The sequence below is a fragment of the Salmo salar genome, chromosome ssa20 (genome assembly GCF_905237065.1).
Source record: "Salmo salar chromosome ssa20, Ssal_v3.1, whole genome shotgun sequence".
Lineage (NCBI taxonomy): Eukaryota > Metazoa > Chordata > Actinopteri > Salmoniformes > Salmonidae > Salmo > Salmo salar.
The window spans coordinates 57,569,618-57,591,593 of record NC_059461.1 but is presented as its reverse complement, the minus strand read 5'-3'; the positions used below and the strand labels follow the sequence as shown (position 1 = coordinate 57,591,593).

The following is a 21,976-nucleotide window of genomic DNA, read 5'->3' as shown; positions in this document are numbered from 1 at the left end:
ACACGGCACAACTAGAGAACATTACCAACCCCTACGCTCCATATTTTCCGCTGGCTGCCCCACCATCATATAATGCCAAAATAAAATGCAAAACAGCCAACCCCCCCCCAAAAAAAATAAATGAATTACTCAAAATGAGTAACATGGGTTTTTCCAAATTGGGGACTAGTCTTCTATCTATTCTTACTGTATGTGCAAGGGCATAGTCACATGGCTCCATACTAAAATGTTCAGTTGGTGGCACCAGCCCATGATTTGGTTGCGCCACAATTACTGTGGGGTCACGCAATAGAAAAAATGTATAGCCTCATCGTCAAAGTGTTTCATTAAGAAGCGGGGTGGCAGGTAGCCTAGTGGTTAGAGCGTTGGGCCAGTAACCAGCAGGTAGCCTAGTGGTTAGAGCGTTGTGCCAGTAACCAGCACGTAGCCTAGTGGTTAGAGTGTTGGGCCAGTAACCAGCAGGTAGCCTAGTGGTTAGAGCATTGGGCCAGTAACCAGCAGGTAGCCTAGTGGTTAGAGCATTGGGCCAGTAAACAAAAGGTTGCAATTGTTGTTACTATTTTACTATCAAAATAATTTTCCAGAATATTCAGATATTTTGTTCAATAGAGATTTATTTGTCTACATTTTTTTTGCCACTAATATCACATAGGCTAATTCATTTGGGGCCAATTCACCACCTGAGGAAATGGTTAGGAGATCGCTAACTCTAATTGTTGTTATTATTTGACTATAGCCTATTACAAATAGTTAGCCTTCTTACTGATATCTAACAGTACATTTAATGTATATGGCTATGCACACACCTTGAAAGGCCTATGCAACCACCTTTTTAATATTGCCCTTTGTTCAATATTAAATACAATTCAGAGCAGAAACCTGGGCCCATTATCTCTTGAACAGCAACAATAGGGGTTGCTTTCAATTGAACCTTTATTTAACTAGGCAAGTCAGTTAAGAACAAATTCTTATTTACAATGACGGCCTACAATACTGTGTTTTCCCGCCATTAGACCTACATTTTGAAGTATTGTGTGTTGTGTCTTTGGCTATGCCGGATTAAGTGATATGACATGCTAACTTATAAAATGATTTCTCTGTAATTAATATTACCTGATTAAGCTAATCATGTAAATGTAATTAACTAGAAAGTCGGGGCACCACGGAAGAACGTTTATAGAGCTGTTATCTTCCGAATAAACTCTTAAAATACTTTGTAATATTTTACATCGATAGCAGTCAATATTAACCCTTGTCTTATTTTCAGTCTCATAATGAAAGTTGTAAATTCTTGGCTATCTTCACGAACCCTGGCTAACAAGTTGAATCAGCAATACAAAATTGGGTTTAATTATTTATTTACTAAATACCTAACTAATCACACAGAATTACAAATACACAGAATACAATGATGTCATACAGAAAACGTCCCGGTAGACGGAACAGATATGACGGCTGGTTACACAAAGGAAAGGGGGTTGGGCTTGAATGAAAGAGCGGGAAGATTTAGGAACAGAGAAACAGCAGCTATGCTATCGTAAATACATTATCTTATGCATTCTAAATTACCGCCCATTTGGAAAAGGAAAATGCAATAAATATTTACTCTGAGCTGCGCTTCGGTAGATTGGTCGTAGATGCTGGCCGGGTTGGCCAACAGATCTTCCTGGCCGGAAGAATGTCAATGGTGGTCAATTGGATACGTGGTGGTATCTTCGTCTGGTTGTTAGACTGGATCCGTTGTCCGTCCTTTCCTAGCCCACGTAAGCAGCGGCCGCTGCTAACTCAACGGCTAGGAAGTATCACTTCTGTAGTGAATAAGCTCAAAGTTCATACCATTCGCCACCAAAGCTCACGCCGAGGTTGGCTTAGTTCTGTTCTTGACATGTGTGTCCTTCTAACGTAGAGGCTGCAGACCTCCCGTACTGGAACCACCTGGTTATCTTTTCATCAAAGGCTTATATAGTGGAGAGGGGGAGGGAGGTGTTTCATCGTTTATAACCCCTGTCTCTTCACAGGGTCATCAAACATTTCAATTGCATAACAATTGCATAACAATTCCATGTGACTCTGATAACTAGAGGGCGTATACTTTCTCAGGTACAGTTTATGTCGTCCTGTCATCAATCATAATGTCTCAGATGACAACTGAAATGAAATCCATACTCATTACGTTATCAAGCATATTTCCTTACCCACAGGCCAACGTCATGACATGTGCAATCTGAAAGCATTTCAAAAAGGAGAGAGCAAGAGAAACTGCACTGCTTCAAAGCAGCAAGCAGGAACTCTATAGTTCAGACGACTGTCTGATTGACCAGTGGGCCAGGTGTAAATGTTAGAAAGCCTTACCTTCAACAACAGAAGCCACCCACCCTTGATGGGCAATCAGCAGAACAATAGCATCTCTGAGAGCATGTTAGAAGTCTTGATGATGAGTAAATGAAAGCATTGAGTTTTATCAAATGTTCCTATTGATACTAGATGAAGTCATCCCGAAAGTAATCAGCTGTTTTTAGGAATGTAACATAAAATCTTTATTATTGTAATCGGATTACATAATCCCTATTAATCTTTTACTACCCAACCGTTCGCCTGGGAAGAAAACACTTCAATTTGCTCAACTTGCCATAGAGCTCACCAGCTATTAGTCCTAAAACCCGGAAATGAGTTATCTCAGGTTCGTTCAGACATTCATATGAGGAAAATGAATGGGGAAAGAATAGGGTTTTGGGATAAACGCCGAAAACAAGGTCTGAGGTTAACACAGGTTTAGGAGATCTTATACGTTTTGTTCAGTGACATAATATCAGTCAATTAACATGACCTTTATGAAATATGAATAATTTATGTAATTTATGTGCTTTTATTATTACATTACAAAATTCACAAGACTGACGTTAGCTGATGAAGATGATCTCATAGAGCAAAACATACAGTTCTAAGATCTCCTAAACCTGTGTTTACCACAGACCATATTTTCTGCATTTATCCAAAAACCCTACAAAAACTCTACTCATTTTCCCATAGGCTTTGTCCAATGTACCATGGAGAAGTTAGTGCCTACAAAAGACGCCATTACTATTGCTCTCTATTGACTAAACCATTAGCTCAATTTACCCCAAGGTAAACATTTAGACTATATTAGCCCACACAGCTACAAGGAGGCACTTTCATGCTAGGTTTAGGACCTCATATTGAAGCTTATAGAGACCCCAAATGACGTATAAAACAATCTTAATTATCTACTTTGGTTTAGATACAACAATCATGAAACCTCTAACACAACAAATTCTTGGTGAAATTCTTGGTGACTTGGTGAAAATCTGTTTTTTGGACCTAACTTCCTTACCACTTTTTCTATGTGGTTTCCTCCTTTATAGACTCCATGAAATGTCCTCTTCCTAAATATGTACTCAAATTATACATTTTGTGTATAGTTTCCTAGAAACAAGGGTGGTTCAATTTACCCCATTGGCTCAATTTTTCTCAATGGAACACTTAATGGCTTTCTGTTTGAACTCTGACCTCTGTATTACAGGGAATCTGGAAGAGCAGACATGCCCCTCACAGTTCCAGACACCATCACCACCTGGGAGACAGAGGCATTCTGCCTGGCTCCTAGCGGCTTCGGCCTGGCTCCTCCAGTGGAGCTCACTGTCTTCCAGCCCTTCTTCCTGGAACTCACCCTGCCCTACTCCATCATCCGTGGAGAGCACTTTGAGCTGAAGGCCACTGTGTTTAACTACCTGTCCAAGTGCATCATGGTACGACACTGCATCATGATCGTTTCTTGAGTTGTTTCATGAGTTTCTTGAGTTGTTTTTAAACTCTTGTATTTTGTTTTGTTACAGTTTATCTGGTCAGTGTTTATTTTTTATAATTTTTTACACCCAATGTATCAGTCTTTGGTTTTCCATGTTATTTTACAAGTGTTCCTATTTGGCAGGTTTCTGTGACTCCAGCTCACTCCTTAGACTACACTCTCACACCCTTGAAGGATGTGCAGTACTCATCGTGCTTGTGTGCCAATGGACGAAAGACCTTCAGTTGGACGATGGCACCCTCTATCCTGGGTAAATCACCAGTCTTCATTCAACCGTTCAGACAGCAGAATGGATGTCAGCCTGAGTCGTGTACTCTGTCACCATTTTGGATGTTGTGTAACCTGTGCTGCACTCTGTCTGTCAATGTGTGTGTAGGGGTTTTGAATGTGTCCGTTAGTGCAGAGGCTGTCCAGTCCCACGCTGTGTGTGACAATGAGATTGTGAACGTACCGGAGAGAGGTCGCATCGACACAGTCACACAGAGCCTGCTGGTGAAGGTATGCAGCCTATTGTTGTGACGGAACATACTGTTGTACAGATACCTAGTGTAACTGCTCCTGACTGAAAATAATATCCTCTCCTCTCAGGCTGAGGGAACAGAGAAGACCGACACCTACAACTGGTTGCTGTGTCCAACTGGTCAGTCAGTAATGAATGAACGTTGAATGTTCACTTTGATTGAATTGATCATCTCCATTCATCTTATCATCTGTGTGTCCACAGGAGTAACTATGACAGAGGAGGTGGAACTGCAACTCCCCAAGAACGTGGTGGTTGGATCTGATCGAATTTCTCTCTCAGTCCTGGGTAAAATAAACCATTGTATTATTTAGACAGGCGTAGTGGTGGGAAAAGCAACCTTTCTCCAATGATAATGCTGCTGTTTGCAAATTGTAGTTTCTATTTTTTTATTTAACTAGGCACTGACCTAAAGAGGATAATCTTACGGAAGTCCCATGTTTCTCTGTAGGGGACATCCTGGGTCGGGCCCTCAAGAACCTGGATGGACTGTTGCAGATGCCGTATGGGTGTGGAGAGCAGAATATGGCCCTCCTCGCCCCCAATATCTACATCCTGGAGTACCTGACGAACACAGAGCAGCTCACTCCAGCCATCCGAGACAAGGCCACCAAGTTCCTCACTAGTGGTAAGAGAGTCCCTCAAAATATGGGTCATATTGATTAGGCACAAAACGGATGAAAACTGACTGAAACAGTGCTGGATTTGTCCAATAAGAGCCCTTTGTTTTTGTTTTCCATTGAAGAACATTTTTAAACGTTTCACCACGGTATGCCCTAATGACTATGACCCTGGTGTCATATAAATTATAGAGCTACACTATAGATGACATCACGGTGTCTTATCAACAGAGCATCAGTGACCCAACACATGCAGGGACTTCCAGATGTTTTGCTAAAATCATTTGATTATAGATTATAGATTTTTATACCAAATGGCACTCTATTCCCCACATAGTGCACAACTTTTTTCCTGGCAAAAAGAGTACACTAGGGAATAGGGTGCTATTTGGGGCGCACACTCAGTGTCTATAAAACACACCTGGTTACTGTTGTTTGCTTTAAAAACTCACCGACAGGTTACCAAAGGCAGCTGAACTACAAGCATTTTGATGGTGCATACAGCACATTTGGACAAGGCTCAGGGAACACTTGGTGAGTACTTGGATGTGTTATTCACTTATTGGTAAACTGATCATAACTGTCTGTTTCAATTAAGTATTGACCAACCAAATGGCATTGTCTCTGACAGGGAGACCATTGATGTGACATAAGTTGACATAAGCTCTCATTGCATGTAGTGTCAAGCTCTAAGTCATGTTTATGACAACTTTATGTGGGTATTAAATCAAGTTCTCTTTTCTCAGGCTGACTGCTTTTGTTTTGAGATCCTTTGGCAAAGCAAAGTCTTTCATTTATATTGACCCGGCAAAAATTGAGCAGTCCAAGACTTGGTTGGAACGTCAACAAGACAAACATGGCTGTTTCGTCAGATTGGGGAAACTCTTTAACAACAGAATGAAGGTATTTATATTGATAATAAACTGATAGAAGATGGAAGAAGATGTCGTTTTAAGTCTCGTCAGACCATCCATAAATTTGGGAATTATGATTTCTACAGAATTGTATCAGGCTACAGTTTACACATGTTTTAGTATTTAACATATTGTTTTGTAGGGTGGTGTGACAGATGAAGTCACGCTGACGGCCTACATCACATCTTCAATGCTGGAGCTCAACATGTCAGTGTCGGTACGTAGCATTTCTCACTACAACAACGTCCATTACAGGAAACGGATTTAGCCTCCTGTATGAAGTCTGTTGTATACATCTTATGTCAACTGTCATTTAGAGATTCTAAAATGTAGTGAGTTCTGTGTAAAAAATTATCTGAAAGTAGCATATGGAATAGAAATAAGAATAGCTGTAACCATAAGCATTCCTGAATGACAGTGTGCTGTTAACAAATAAAGTACAGGCATAGTTATAATACTGTAAACTGAAAAACTAAAAGTGCTCCAGCATGAATGTGTTTAGCCGGATCCCAGATCTCTTTGTATTGCCTTGCCATTACAAACAGATCTGGGACCAGGCTAACGTGTCTCTTAATGTGCTGCTCTGTTATTTTGTGCTCCAGGATCCTGTTGTGTACAGCAGCTTGTCTTGCCTGAGGAACTCCACCAGTGATTTGTCCAACACTTACACTACTGCTCTGCTGGCCTACACCTTTACCCTGGCAGGGGACATGGAGACCCGGGCTCAGCTTCTGCAGCACCTGGACACGATCTCATTACAAGAAGGTGAGACATATCATGGTCCAACATCTTTTTGTGCTGTCTTGCTTTCATTGAGCATACCTGGGCAATGGACCCAATGGAGTAATCCCAAAAGTGCAAACCCTCCTCCGTCTGGCACTCCAGATAAGCTCAATCAAACACCCAAACTATTTTATAGAACACAAATACAATTTGAACTCAGGTGTCTGTAATATAATTCACTTTTCGTCATAAAATTAATTGGGTAGGTCAGATAAGAACTTTGTATCTTTTATTATGATGAATAAGCTAGTCCCTATTATCTGTGTGTTTGTGTGTGTGTGTGTGTGCACTCCTCGTCCCTTAGGGGGTCTTCTGCACTGGACTCAGACCTCCTCAGAGACCTCAGCCTCCCTGGCGGTGGAAATCAGCTCCTATGTTCTGCTGGCTTCCCTCAGTGCCTCCCCTCTGTCTACCACTGACCTGGGCTACGCCTCCCGCATCGTCAGGTGGCTGGTGAGACAGCAGAACGCCTACGGAGGCTTCTCTTCCACACAGGTATATTTCCAAAACACCTCCGTTCTGAACTGGCACCCTGTGCTGTGCACTTGTAGTGAGGCATTATTACCTTGACTTCACAACAGGCATGTATGTGCTTCTTGTCATGTCAAGCCTGGCAAGGATAACTTCCACTAAAATGGAGCCAAGAAATCATAATGGATGGAAATGGGGAATAATTACTCTAGGAACTGACCAATGTAAAAATCCCCCCTTTATGTAAAATGGGGTATTTTCATTCATTTTGAACACATTTGTCTGTGGTCTGTTGGTGTGTGTGTTTAGGACACAGTGGTGGCCCTCCAGGCCCTGGCTCTCTACTCCACCAGGGTGTACAGTAGAGAGGGTGCCAGCACAGTCACAGTACAGTGTCCCAGTGGGGCACAGCACCTCTTCGAAGTGAACCAAAACAACAAGCTTCTCTACCAGGAGAGGGCGCTGCAGGACACAGAAGGGAGGTACAGCGTGGAAGTAAAAGGCAGTGCTTGTGCCTCAGTGCAGGTCAGTGAATACACGCCTCCCAATACTAAAGTGCAAGATATGGTTTTGTATATTACTGCGAAGTTCAAACGTTTAAGAAACTTTGTCTGGCTTGATATTTAGTTTATGAAATGTTTATTTTTCGCTATCTTTTAAAATGTATATGTTGGACATGATGGTTTCCCTGACTTGTTCTTCCCTCTTTCCCAGGTGGCGCTCCACTACAACATCCCTACTCCTACTGACAGCACAACACTCAGTATCCAGGTGAAGCCAGAGGTGGACTGCAACAGTAACTCTTTGAGACCCAGAGTCACGCTGAATCTCCAGTCTCAGTAAGAATGAATGACTTATTTGCATTCACAGAAGCATTCTTTCAATCAGTTTATTATTTGAATCAGATCAATGATGACACTCCAGTGTTATTTTGGAGTATGTCTTACAGAATGTATCTGACCCAATTGAATTGATGTTATTATACCTATAGTGCCCTCTGTAATTATTGGGACAAAGAAGCATTTTTTCTTCATTTGGCTCTGTACTCCAAAAGTGTGGATTTGAAATAAAACAATGACTATGAGGTTAAAGTGTGGTATTAACATCGTGTTGAAGTTACAGTGCGTTTTGTACATAGTCCCCCCATTTTAGGGAACCAAAAGTATCGGGACAAATTCACGTATATGTTTATTAATGTAGTAAAAAGTTAAGTACTTGGTCCCATATTCACGGTACAAATTTGTTGGATGCATTTCCTTTTTGTTTCAGATTATTTTGTGCCCAATAGAAATGTATGGTAAATAAACTATTGTGCCATTTTGGAGTCAGTTTTATTGTAAATAAGAATAGAATATGTTTCTAAACACTTCTATATTAATGTTGATGCTACCATGATTACAGATAATCATGAATGAATTGTGAATAATGATTGAGTGAGAAAGTTACATACTCACAAATAGCATACCCCCAAGGGATGCTAACCTCTCACCATAACAATAACAGGGAGGTCAGTGTTTTTGGGGGGTTTGATATTTTTGTGTCTTTAACTTTCTCACTCATCATTATTTACGATTCATTAAGGATTATCCGTAATCATAGTAGCATCCACATGTATATAGAAGTGTTTAGAAAAATATGATATTCTTATTTATAATAAAAGTGACTCAATTACACAATACATTATTTACCATTCATTTTATTGGGCACAAAATAATCTGAAACACAACCAAACAAACAGAAAATGCATCCAACTAATTTATAGAGTCACAAGCTTGATGTAGTCATTGTGTGCTATGAATATTGGACCAAATACTTCACTTTGTACTACTTTAATACACATATAAGTGAATTTTTCCCAATAGCCTACTTTGGACCCCTAAAATGGGGAGACTATGTACAAAAAGTGCAGTAATTTCTAAAGCTGAAAGTCTGCACTTAATCCTCATAGTCATTGTTTGATTTAAAGAAATGCTTCGCTGTCCCAATAATTACAGAGGGCACTGTATGTATAGGTAATTTCACTTCCAGTTTGTACATAGGCATGGATCGGTAACAGTAAGAAAGCATATCAGGCAACCATGTCTTTTTATGGGTAAATAGTCAAAGTATCCATTCATTTCATTATTACAAGCACTTGTCAAAATCAAACTTTCGATATTTTGGCTTTCGACAGCCTTGGTTTCTCAAATGATTGGCTCGCCTGGTTCACCAACTACTTCTCTGATCGAGTTCAGTGTGTCAAATCGGAGGGCCTGTTGTCCGGACCTCTGGCAGTCTCTATGGGGGTGCCACAGGGTTCAATTCTTGGGCCGACTCTCTTCTCTGTATACATCAATGATGTCGCTCTTGCTGCTGGTGAGTCTCTGATCCACCTCTACGCAGACGATACCATTCTGTATACTTCTGGCCCTTCTTTGGACACTGTGTTAACTAACCTCCAGACGAGCTTCAATGCCATACAACTCTCCTTCCGTGGCCTCCAACTGCTCTTGAATGCAAATAAAACTAAATGCATGCTATTCAACCGATCATTGCCCGCACCTGCCCGCCCATCCAGCATCACTACAATACGTGGATAACTACAAATACCTGGGTGTCTGGCTAGACTGTAAACTCTCCTTCCAGACTCATATTAAGCATCTCCAATCCAAAATTAAATCTAGAATCGGCTTCCTATTTCGCAACAAAGCATCCTTCACTCATGCTGCCAAACATACCCTCGTAAAACTGACCATCCTACCGATCCTCGACTTCGGCGATGTCATCTATAAAATAGCCTCCAACACTCTACTCAACAAACTGGATGCAGTCTATCACAGTGCCATCCGTTTTGTCACCAAAGCCCCATACACTACCCACCATTGCGACCTATACACTCTCATTGGCTGGCCCTCACTTCATACTCGTCGCCAAACCCACTGGCTACAGGTTATCTACAAGTCTCTGCTAGGTAAAGCCCCGCCTTATCTCAGCTCGCTGGTCACCATAGCAGCACCCACTCGTAGCACACGCTCCAGCAGGTATATCTCACTGGTCACCCCCAAAACCAATTCCTCCTTTGGTCGCCTTTCCTTCCAGTTCTCTGCTGCCAATGACTGGAACGAACTGCAAAAATCTCTGAAGCTGGAGATTCCCATCTCCGTCACTAGCTTTAAGCACCAGCTGTCAGAGCAGCTCACAGATCACTGCACCTGTTCATAGCCCATCTGTATACTGCCCATCTATCTACCTCATCCCCATACTGTATTTATTTATTTATTCTGCTCCTTTTCCACCCCAGTATCTCTACTTGCACATCCATCTTTTGCACATCTACCATTCCAGTGTTTAATTGCCATATTGCAATTACTTTGCCACCATGGCCTATTTATTGCCTTAATTCCCTTATTTTACTTAATTTGCACTCACTGTATATAGACTTTTTTTTTTTTTTTCTACTATAGAATTACTGACTGTATGTTTTGTTCATTCCATGTGTAACTCTGTGTTGTATGTGTCTAACTGCTATGCTTTATCTTGGCCAGGTCGCAGTTGCAAATGAGAACTTGTTCTCAACTAGCCTAACTGGTTAAATAAAGATAAAATAAAAATAAAAATATGACAGGCAACTCTTTGCTTTCACAGATATCATGGAAAGGAGCTGACCACCAATATGATTATAGTGGATTTGAAAATGCTGTCTGGGTTTGTCCCAGACCCAAAGTCTTTGGGGAGGGTGAGTTTTTGTCATACCATACGTTAGTTTATGGTGTTACCTGTGACCTTTTTCCATGTATAGTAGCTCTTGCCTCTTTCACCTGTGAATCTTTATGAAACTGAACGTTGTTGTTAATGCAATATGAATAACATGTATGGCTTGTCTTCACAGCTGAGGAGTTCCCTTTTTGTGGATCGTGTTGATGCTAAAGATGACCATGTGTTAATGTACTTGACAGAGGTGAGACCAAAATCAAATCATCCATTCTATCAACTTTGCACAACTCTTAGGGCAACATATGCCCATTGTTTCTGTCAAAATTGCTTTGGTTGGGAATCATTGATCGAGAGCAATATTCAAATCTTGTCTCTGATTTTCACATTTTAGACCACTCAGGAACACGCTTAACACCTTTTGGTAAGCAATTCTGGTCTTTGGCATAAACATTTGTTTAATTGTCTCTCTGAACAACAGAACTCTATCCCAGGGTTAGGTTTTCAGAAGATTGAGGGGAGTTTTCTTTTACCTGGGCCTTTCCTATTTATTTTGATCCTGACAAACTCTCCAGTCCCTTCCAGTGACAAGCATACTCATAACATGATGCTGCCACTACTGGAGAATATAGAGGGTTTCTCTCTGTGTTGTATTGGATTTGACCCAAACCTGTAGTTTTTCATTTAGGCCACAATGTTAATGTCTTTGCCATGTTGTCTTGCAGTATTACTTAACAGCCTTGTTTCAAACATAATGGATGATTTGGAGTGGATTTTTTAACACAGACTTTCTTTTTTTCACTTTCTCATATAGGCCAGTAATGTGTTGTGAATGCAATGTTGTTGTTCCCTTCATATTTTCTAGTATTGTGGTGGCAGCATCATGTTATGGTTATGCTTGTCACCGGCAGGGAACAGGAGTTTGTTAGGATCAAAATAAATATGAAAGGAGCAAAGTCCAGGTAAAAAGTTAGAGGAAACCAACCCACCCCCCCCCCAAACCTTACCCTGGGTTGAAGTTGTATTTTTCTGCGGGACAATTACACAATTTGTAATGCCAAAGACACAACAGAATGTCTTTCCAATAGGTGTTGTGTTCCTGAATGGTCAAGTCTCCATCCGGAATTAAATCTACTTAAAAAAAATCTGAGACAAGATTTGAATATTGCTGTCCATCAATGATTCCCAACCAAATGTACTGACCTTGAGACATTTGGACAAAAACAATGGATATGCAGTGCCTCCGGAAAGTATTCAGATCCCTTGACTTTTTCCACATTTTGTTACGTTACAGCCTTATAAAAAAAAATGACATAGTGTTTTTCCCTAATCAATCTACACACAATACCTCATAATGACAAAGCAAATAAAAAAAGAAAATATCACATTTACATAAGTATTCACACCCTTTTCTCAGTACTTTGTTGAAGTCCTTTTGGCATCGATTACAGTATCAAGTCTTCTTGGGTATGACGCTACAAGCCTGGCACATCTGTATTTGGGGAGTTTATCACTTTCTTCTCTGCAGATCCTCTCAAGCTCTGTCAGGTTGGATGGGGAGCATTGCTGCACAGCTATTTTCAGGTCTCTCCGGAAATGTTAGATCGGGTTCAAGTCCGGGCGTGGTCGGGCCACTCAAGGACATTCAGAGACTTGTCCGAAGCCACTCCTGCATTGTCTTTGCTGTGTGCTTAGGGTCGTTGTTCGGTTGGAAGGTGATCCTTCGCCCCAGTCTGAGATCCTGAGTGGTCTGAGGAAGGTTTTCATCAAATATCTCTCTGTACTTTGCTCTGTTCATCTTTGCCTTGATCCAGACTAGTCTTCCAGTCCCTGTCACTAATAAACATCCCCACAGCATGATTCTGCCACCACCATGCTTCACCTTTGGGATGGTGCCAGGTTTGTGACGCTTGGCATTCAGGCCAAACAGTTAAATCTTGGTTTCATCAGACCAGAGAATCTTGTTTCTCATGGTCTGAGAGGAAAACTCCAAGCAGGCTGTAATGTGCCTTTTACTGAGGAGTGGCTTCCATCTGGCCACTCTACCATAAAGGCCTGATTGGTGAAGTGCTGCAGAGATGGTTGTCCTTCTGGAAGGTTCTCTCATCCCCACAGAGGAGCTCTGTCAGAGTGACCATCGGGTTCTTGATCACCTCCCTGACCAAGGCCCTTCTCCCCCGATTGCTCAGTTTGGCTGGGCGGCCAGCTCTAGCAAGAGTCTTGGTGGTTCCAAACTTCTTACATTTAAGAAGGATGGAGGCCACTGTGTTTTTTGGTACCCTTCCCAAGATCTGTGCCTCAACACAATCCTGTCTCAGAGCTCTACAGACAATTCCTTCACCCTCTTGGCTTGGTTTTTGTTCTGACAATCACTGTGGGACCTTATCTAGACAGGTGTGTGCCTTTCCAAATCATGTCCTATTAATTGAATTTACCACAGGTGGACTCCAATGAAGTTGTAGAAACATCTCAAGGATGATCAATGGAAACAGGATGCACCTGAGCTCCTTAAACTTGACCCCAAAAAAACATCTGGGTCAGATGGTTTAGACCCTTTCTTCTTTAAGGTTGCTGCCCCTATCGTCGCCAAGCCTATCTCCAAATTTTTTAACATGTCTCTCCTTTCTGGGAAGGTTCCCATTGCTTTTAAGGCAGCCACAGTTCATCCTTTATTTAAAGGGGGAGATCAAGCTGATCCTAACTGTTATAGGCATATTTCTATTTTGCCCTTTTTATCAAAAGTGTTGGAAAAACTTGACTGGCTTTCTTGATGTCTTTAGTATTCTCTCGGGTACGCAATCTGGTTTCCGCTGGCTAAGGACTATTGCTGTCTCTGAGGGGTCTTTGGCCTGGTTTGCTAACTACCTCTCTCAAAGAGTGCAGTGTATAAAGTCTGAAAATCTGCTGTCTCAGCCACTGCCTGTTACCAAAGGAGTACCCCAAGGCTCAATCCTAGGCTCCACACTTCTCAATTTACATCAACAACATAGCTCAGGCTGTAGGAAGCTCTCTCATCAATTTCTATGCAGATGATACAGTCTTATACTCAGTTGGCCCCTCCCTAGATTTTGTGCTAAATGCTCTTAGTGTCCAACAAGCTTTCTCTGCCCCTAACCGTGTTCTGAACACCTCCAAAACAAAGGTAATGTGGTTTGGTAAGAAGAATGCCCGTCTTCCCACAGGTGTTATTACTACCTTTGAGGGTTTAGAGCTTGAGGTAGTCACCTCATACAAGTACTTGGGAGTATGGCTAGACGGTGCACTGTCCTTCTCTCAGCACATATCAAAGCTGTAGGCTAAAGTTAAATCTAGACTTGGTTTCCTCTATCGTAATCGCTCCTCTATTGTAATCGTTCCTCTTTCACTCCAGCTGCCAAACTAACCCTGATTCAGATGACCATCCTACCCATGCTAGATTACGGAGACATAATTTATAGATGGGCAGGTAAGGGTGCTCTTGAGAGGTTCCCAAAGTACACACATCCCTGTCTCACTTCTCTTTTCAGTTCGCTGCAACTAGCGACTGGTACGAGCTGCAACAAACACTCAAACTGGACAGTTTAATCTCAGTCTCTTCATTCTAAAGACTCAATCATGGACACTCTTACTGACAGTTGTAGCTGCTTTGTGTGATGTATTGTTGTCTCTACCTTCTTGACCTTTGTGCTGTTGACTGTGCCCAATAATGTTTGTACCATGTTTTGTGCTGCTACCATGTTGTGTTGCTCCCATGTTGTTATGTTGTGTTGCTGCCATGCTGTGTTGTCATGTGTTGCTGCCTTGCTACGTTGTTGTCTTAGGTCTCTCTTTATGTAGTGTTGTGTTGTCTCTCTTGTTGTGATGTGTGTTTTGTCCTATATTTATGTTGTATTTACTTCTTTATTTTTAATCCCAGGCCACTGTCCCTGCAGCATGCCTTTTGCCTTTTGGTAGGCCGTAATTGTAAATAAGAATTTGTTCTTAACTGACTTGCCTAGTTAAATAAACGGCTAAATAAAATAAAAATAAAATAAAAGAAGCTGGGTGTCAAGTAGAGTGTTACCGAAACAGAAACTTCTGCTTATAGCATTTAAATAATTGTGACCCATATGTTTATTACATTTTTGTTTTATCTCCCAACAGTTATCATCACGTTTTCCATACAACCACACTCTGGACATCATACAGGAGCTCCCAGTACAGAATCTAAAGCCAGCAGTGGTCCAGATCTACGACTACTACCAGCCAAGTAGGTTTATATCTAACCCTCCAAAACTTATTTTTCCCTCTTCTTTTTAGTAACATTTGGCTAACTTGTGTTCATTTACTGAGACTTATCTGCCTTATTTTTTTATTCAGGTGACCAGGCAGAGACAGAATATGTCTTCCCTTGCAAGTAGGGGTTACAAACTGGTGAGCTACTTTAAATATGGAATTATTGATGTTGAATTATTAGATTTACTATACATGTATACTCTATACTTGTTCTACAAATTATTTTGTTTAACTGTGTTGATATTCCTTAATTCCTTTTACCTAAATGCTGGTCAGTTTGTTAAAGCATTCATTCCTTACATGTACAGTACTGTATGTATTTACTCCTTTGCAGATGTAAGAAGAAAATGACATTCACACAGAGGTCACACCTGCAACCCTTGAGACAGCTTTCTCTAAAGTAAAATATGTAACTGGAATTAAAGTTTTCCATTATAACCATATTCTTGTGCATTTTTACCAGAAAGTTTTGTCACACTGTGGCAAGCAATGAGTTCCAAGGTCTAGGCTCAGGAGATAATGTGAATATTGAAAGGCTTTATGTAAGACAGTGGGTCTCATCCTGGGGTACTAGTACCTGTGGGGGTACCTGGCCTATCCACAGGGGGTACTTGGGAAGACTCATGGGCAGCGCAATATGTGAATGGGGGTGCAGTAAGCAAAAAAGGACTACTGTAGTAATAACAGAAAATCTACACAGAAGATTTAAAAGCATGGGTTTATGACCTAAATGTCAAAGGTCACGGACACGTACATCTACGTGTGTAAAGTAGGCAAGGTGGTTTAGACACTGGAGGGATTTTGTTCACCTAAGAATATGGGAGTATTCTGATGTATGTACGTACATATACGTTGTATATATATGTACACATGCACGGTGGAGATATAGGAGCATGTGCACGTGTTTGGTGAATTTGGTGAAAAGTATATTTGTTCACTCAAGAATGTGATTGTTGATGTATATACTGTCACGATTCTCTAAAGCTGAACCCAGAAGCAGACCAGGACAAGGTGAGTAAAATGACGGTGAGTATTTATTCAGGTTTGAGAGGGGGAGAGTAAGGTGGAGTCAATATTCAAGATTCAAGACTGTGTCCATGACCGAGATTCAAGTAACTGGGGAAGTTGACTTAACTGGAAAAGTTACCGGTGTCAAGTTTGTCCTTAGAGAGTTGGAGAAACTTTTACAGGTCTGGCTTTAATTAGTCTCTGTCCCAGGTCCATAAACAATATGTGGGGGTTTTCCTGACTTCAGCCCCACTGTCCAAACCAAGTTACTACTAACTTTGATTTTGTAGGCATGGTCGGACACATTTTGTTCACTGAGGAATGTGGGCATAACCATGATGATGAATGTACATATGTACAAGTGTACGTGCACGATAGGGGTGTGGTCCAATATTCAATGAGTAAGATTAGTCCAAAACACTCTCAAACCACCTGTAAAAATGACTCTCGGCTTTACATTATATTTAAAAAAATGTATCTGGGCCTCAGCACCGCTCTCTCTCCCAAGTGTTATATCTAAGTCTATGTCTTCATTGGCATATCAGTAAAAGCCGAGTCCTGACATAAACAATGCAGATTCTAGTTTTAGACCTAATCAAATAAAATATCCTTGTCAGGCATTAATGTCTTATATAGGGGCTGTCACGTTGGCATGAATGATTCGGGAGACAGGCGCAGGAATGCGTAATATTTTTTAAAAAACATGCCCAAATTACGGCGTGCCGTGTAAAGGCAGGTGGATGAAGACCAAACAAACACGTAACAAAACACAGGGTAGAAACCCAAAACAAACGAGAGTGGAGTACCTCGAATAAATAACACAAGCGCACAACGATTAACACACGGGACGAGACCCGAAATGATCTGCGCAATCCACAATGGCACGAAAGCCAAAACACAGCACAGGTACTCACACGCACCAACAGACATTGTACAATAATCGACAGCCCAATGGAAACCAAAGGGCACACTTATTTCAAGTACTAATCAGTGGGAATAGGGGACAGGTGTGTGTAATGAATGTTCCGGAGGGATCCGTGACAGAGGCTACCTAAATAAACTGATGCCTGTATAATTCCATGTGGTTGTTAGCAGTTGATGTTACTCTTCAATAACACAAACCCCAAAACAAATCAGGGGGAGGAAAATAGATTTATTCGAAGAGGACAAATCATGCGGGGAGGTAGATGGTCATTCTCCCCTTTCCTCAGTAATGCTTTCTCAGTGATTCTCTCCTGTGGTTCTCTCCCCAGAACAAAGGAACAGGATATAGTATATAACCCAGCCATAGCCTGTGGTTGACCAATTAGAACGTGCCACACGTTCAGAACTGACATGTCCACTCCTGAACCCCAGGATCATCCCTTTGGTTGGCGTCCTGCGGATGGAGCTGAACGCGCCGGGGAGGGGGCACCGTCATGTATGCTTTCTCTCCGGCGCTTTAGGTCGCCATGCTCCTCCTCAGCCAGATTGACAGGTTTCCCGTGCCTCAGCAGAGGTGTCCACTCCTGATCCCTGGGATCATCATTTTGGTCGGTGTCCTGCGGTTGGAGCCGCGCGTCGGTGAGGGGGTACTGTCACGTGTGCTCCTTCTCCGGCCTCTAGGTCCCCAGGCTGCTCGTTATGGCGCACACCTGTCACCATGGTTACGCGCACCTGCTCGTCATCAGACTCACCTGGACTCCGTCACCTCCCTGATTACCCTCTCCTCTGTATTGTTAGTCCTTCCATTTCCTTTGTTAATATGGACTTTATTGACCTAAATTGCTTTTGTTTTAGAGATGAGTACTGAATTGCATGGCCTCTAAAGGCACATTTAAAAGTGTCCCATACAATAAGGGGGATCTGCTGTACCTATGTTAATTCAGGAAAAGTCAGTTATAAATTCTTCTGTCCGAAGTTATCATCCAATAGACTAGCCAGTGTTTCTCGGTGGTGCTATTAGTTTGAGAGTTAGACCCTTCTTTTGCACCCTGGCTAGGGTGTGTGAAATCAGGACCAGTGGGGGCAATGTATACAGGAGGAAACGTGGCCCCTCATGCGCCAACGAGTCCACTCTCATCAGTGCATTCCGATCCCTTAGAGAAAAGAACAGTAGACACTGTGTATTCTCCATTGATTCATAAAGTGCATCCAAACCTGATTGGCTACCTCTGGGTAGAGCTTCCATTCCCCATATAGAGGGTTCCCCCTAGAGAGTAAATCTGCCCCCAGATTCAGTACTCTCGGTACATGAGTGGAGATGCACACTGCTGTACATAATCAGTCTGTGTGCCAGTGTGTGTAAGTGAGGGCACCGCAGTCCCCCTTGTCTGTTTATGTGGCTCAGTTGGTAGAGCATGGTGTTTGCAACGCCAGGGTTGTGGGTTCGTTTCCCACGGGGGGCCAGTACGGGGGGGGTGAAATGAAATGAATTGAAATGTATGCATTCACTACTGTAAGTTGCTCTAGATAAGAGCGTCTGCTAAATGACGTAAATGTAAATGTAAGACACAATGGTGGTATTGTCTGTTCTGAATAGAACATGACTACCCTCCTGAAATGGGAGAAATTACTTCCATGCTAGGGACACTGCAAGGACTTCCAGGCAGTTTATCTGAGTAGAATGGAGATGGGGTCCCCACACCCCATTGACCATTCTGTCCTTGCCTTGTGGGTCGCACCCCAACCTGAGAGAGACGCGTCCATCATGACTACTTTTCTGGATAAAACAGTGCCCACCTGGGCACCCTGTGACAGAAACGTCAGGTGTCTCCAGGAGTGCAGTGCTACCGTGCAATCTATGGAGATCTGTACACGGTGATGTTTGTGACATAATTGCTAGGCAATTCTGGAATGATCTTATATGTTCCACTGAAAGGCAAGCTTTGAATGATACCAAATCTATGGTTAAACCTAGGACAGAGATTGTCTGCGTGGGAATCAGAACGCTCTTTACTCTGATTATTCTGAAACCACTTGAACATTGTCTCTTCTCCTCTTTGGCCTGTACTCTGTGACCACCAACTTGGGCCTGGTATGCCGGAAAAGGGTGGTGCCTGGGAACTTGCACCCTGGAACAAGCTCATGATTGGTGGAGGAAATAGAACTGTGCTTGGAGGGGGCCGTTCTCGCCTTTCTAGCGATGGGGACACCTTTAGGCCATCTGCTTCTTCCCCCCTACCCCCTGGGTGGGGTTAGAGGCCCTCTGGCTCCTTGGTGCCATGGGTGGGAAGGGAGGCTTCTTAGACCAAGGGCCCTTAGGGTCCAAGGTTCTCTGCTGCCCTGGGCTTGCAGCCTGAGAGCTGGGCATCTGGGGATCTTAAAGGTTGAGGGGGGTCGACCAGCTGCAGCCTGGTCGACGGTGCGGTGAGGCACAGGGGAGACACTGGGCTGTGTCTTCCTGAGCAGACAGGGTTGGAGGGCTTCACCCTCCCTCTTTTCTCCTCGCACCGTTTCTGCATCATCTCAACAGTGGGACCGAAAAGGCCTTTAGGGTCTACTGCAGCATCCAGGATCTTCAGCTTCTCACTATCAGACACCGTGGATAGATTGAGCCAGCGCACCCTCTCCTGGAATATCATGAGCCTTATCACTCTTCCTGATGCCTGGATGGTGGCATTAAGCAAATGCAGGTTGAGGTTTGTGGCAATGCAGATCTTGTCCTATAAACCCAGCACCGGTGTGACCTCTTTCTCCTCCTGTAGTTCAGCTTGGTATGCCGAGAGAATTGAGGCGGTGCTGAGAGCCCTCACAACTGTGGCGACCGACCTGTAGACGTTCTCTTTCGCGGAGGACTGGAAGTGTTTGTACTTGGTTGGTAAGGTGGGGCTAGTCAAGGTCATGGAGGACTTCTGGCTGAGGTGTAGATGGAAAGCAATCAAGTGTTCGATGGGGGGCATGTGGGCAAGCCCAATCTCTTCCATGTCAACACAGTCCAACAACAACCCGTCTTGAACAGGGTTCTTGGAGGAGAAAGGTGTACTCCAGGTGTGAGTAACCTCCTCCATGCATTCTGAGAAGACTGGTAGTAATTGCCTGGCTGCCCGTTTGGCTTTGGGTAGCCTCTTACCCTTATATCGGGACGTGGTGTTCTCTGCTACTGCATTGAGCCAGGGAATCACCAGTCTTCATCTCCATCAGATGATTCCGAAAGGAGTCTGTCGGAAAACCCTATGGAGTCATTGTCGTCTCCAATCAGGAAGCCCGGCAGGGAGGTTGCCGGGTTGTTGCTGGAGTCAGCGGGGCAATGGCATTGAGCTGGTCGCCCCAGCTAGCGCTAACAGTCAGTCCAGTACTCCCCGTGGGGATATCCATGGCCTCTGTTGAGCCATTGGGGATGCCAGCCCCCATGTTAGGGTCCTGTTGACTCAGGCTAGCTTGGTGTGCTAGCCTGCGATGGAGGTTATTCACAGTGAAGAGGGCACAGTGTGGACAAAAGGCAGGGGAGGCTAACGCATCTTATCACAACTTCCGGGTATAAGAGCAATACCAAAATAATTTTAAAGCAGTCTCCGGTTGTTCATTACAGAAGGTACAAGAAACATCAATGTATTTTTTATTTTTTACTTGTCAAGATAATGTTTAGTAGGGTAGCACTTGTGGCTTAATTTCGATGAAAAGTATTCAATCTTATTAGTTAAAAGAAACTTCTGAGAAAGAGACCAAACATTTTTCCAATGAATATTTCTGATAAGGCCATTCCAGAAAGACATGACATATGGGACAGAAACAAAATCACATTAAAATAAGGCACGTATTTTCCTATTGTTGTTAAAAACATAAATATACCTTGCCTACTGGTGAGTCAGTTGGATCAAGAGATGGTAAAGAAGAGGGCATAGATTTGTCCGCATCCTTAACAAGTACGATAACTCTAGAGGTGATTGCATCAAAAACAACAACATTATCCTTTGTAGTTATTGGTATTTTATGAAAAGCAAAACCTTTAGCATAATTAAATAAAATACCTTCATCATTGATCAGTTGACTCACCAATAGAAGATTGTTTTCAACCCAAGACCAGATGCTTTAGAGAATTAATTAATCATATTAGGCACAATTGGTGGTGTTATCTGCTAATTGACTAATAATGATCTTCCTGTCTGCAATAGAAATACCCTTTAAAACATTTGTCTTAATATGAGTAGTAAAAACTGTGTGGCTAATAGGAAGAAATAAGGTGAAATTGAACACCCTTGTCTGATACCCCACATTAATTCAAACCTTGGAGAGGTACATGCTTTCAATTTGATAGAGCTATTACTATTTGTATACAGAGTTTAATAGTTTTACAAAATACATCTCCGAAGCCACATTTTGAAAGGGCATGAAAATAAAGCCATGTTTTACGGTAACAAAGGCTTTTTAAAAATACAAATGGAGCATAAAACTCATCCAAATCTGAGTAATCTATGATATCTTATACCAGTCTGACATTATTCAAGATGTGTCTATTTCTCATCAACCCTGACTTGGACTAATCTATAATGGCATCCAAAAAAGTGATTCATCGTTTAGCAAGGACAAGTGCTATTAGCTTATAATCGTTATTTAGGAATTTGAGTAATTAAACCTTATGTTAAAGTGGGAGGGAGTGCTTCATTGGCTACACTTTCAAAGTACACTTCCAATAGAAAGGGAGCCAATTCTTTGGAAAATAAACTTTGTAGAATTCTGCAGTAAAAGAATCAAACCCAGGGGATATGTTAATTTTACGCCCTGAGCCAGAGCCACCTCCGTTGCTGGAGAAGAGGAAGGTTCTGGGTGGGGCACCTGTGCCGCCATGGACTGTTGTCACCCTCCCTGCCCTCCCTTTGTGTTTGGGGTTGTTGTTGTTGGGTTTTTTGGTTTGGGGGGTGGGGGGGGGGGTACTGTCACGTCCTGACCCTGGTATGAGGTCATATTTAGT

The 21,976-nt window shown here is 42.5% G+C and overlaps 1 protein-coding gene across 1 annotated transcript in view; it reads left to right on the top strand.

The window, feature by feature from the left end:
• The window catches only part of LOC106580921 (alpha-2-macroglobulin), a 29,795-nt gene extending 14,274 nt beyond the window's left edge, over positions 1–15,521 (top strand). Inside the window, exons 19-36 of the mRNA XM_014162480.2 lie at positions 3,542–3,767; positions 3,950–4,076; positions 4,203–4,324; positions 4,415–4,466; positions 4,551–4,634; positions 4,798–4,974; positions 5,425–5,500; positions 5,713–5,869; positions 6,023–6,097; positions 6,483–6,645; positions 6,968–7,158; positions 7,444–7,659; positions 7,849–7,973; positions 10,759–10,849; positions 11,003–11,071; positions 14,947–15,052; positions 15,163–15,216; positions 15,413–15,521. Of these exons, the coding sequence (XP_014017955.2) occupies positions 3,542–3,767; positions 3,950–4,076; positions 4,203–4,324; positions 4,415–4,466; positions 4,551–4,634; positions 4,798–4,974; positions 5,425–5,500; positions 5,713–5,869; positions 6,023–6,097; positions 6,483–6,645; positions 6,968–7,158; positions 7,444–7,659; positions 7,849–7,973; positions 10,759–10,849; positions 11,003–11,071; positions 14,947–15,052; positions 15,163–15,203 (2,098 nt within the window). The 3' untranslated portion in view covers positions 15,204–15,216; positions 15,413–15,521. The remainder of the gene's footprint in view (positions 1–3,541; positions 3,768–3,949; positions 4,077–4,202; positions 4,325–4,414; positions 4,467–4,550; positions 4,635–4,797; positions 4,975–5,424; positions 5,501–5,712; positions 5,870–6,022; positions 6,098–6,482; positions 6,646–6,967; positions 7,159–7,443; positions 7,660–7,848; positions 7,974–10,758; positions 10,850–11,002; positions 11,072–14,946; positions 15,053–15,162; positions 15,217–15,412) is intronic.
• The last annotated feature ends 6,455 nt before the right edge of the window (positions 15,522–21,976 follow it).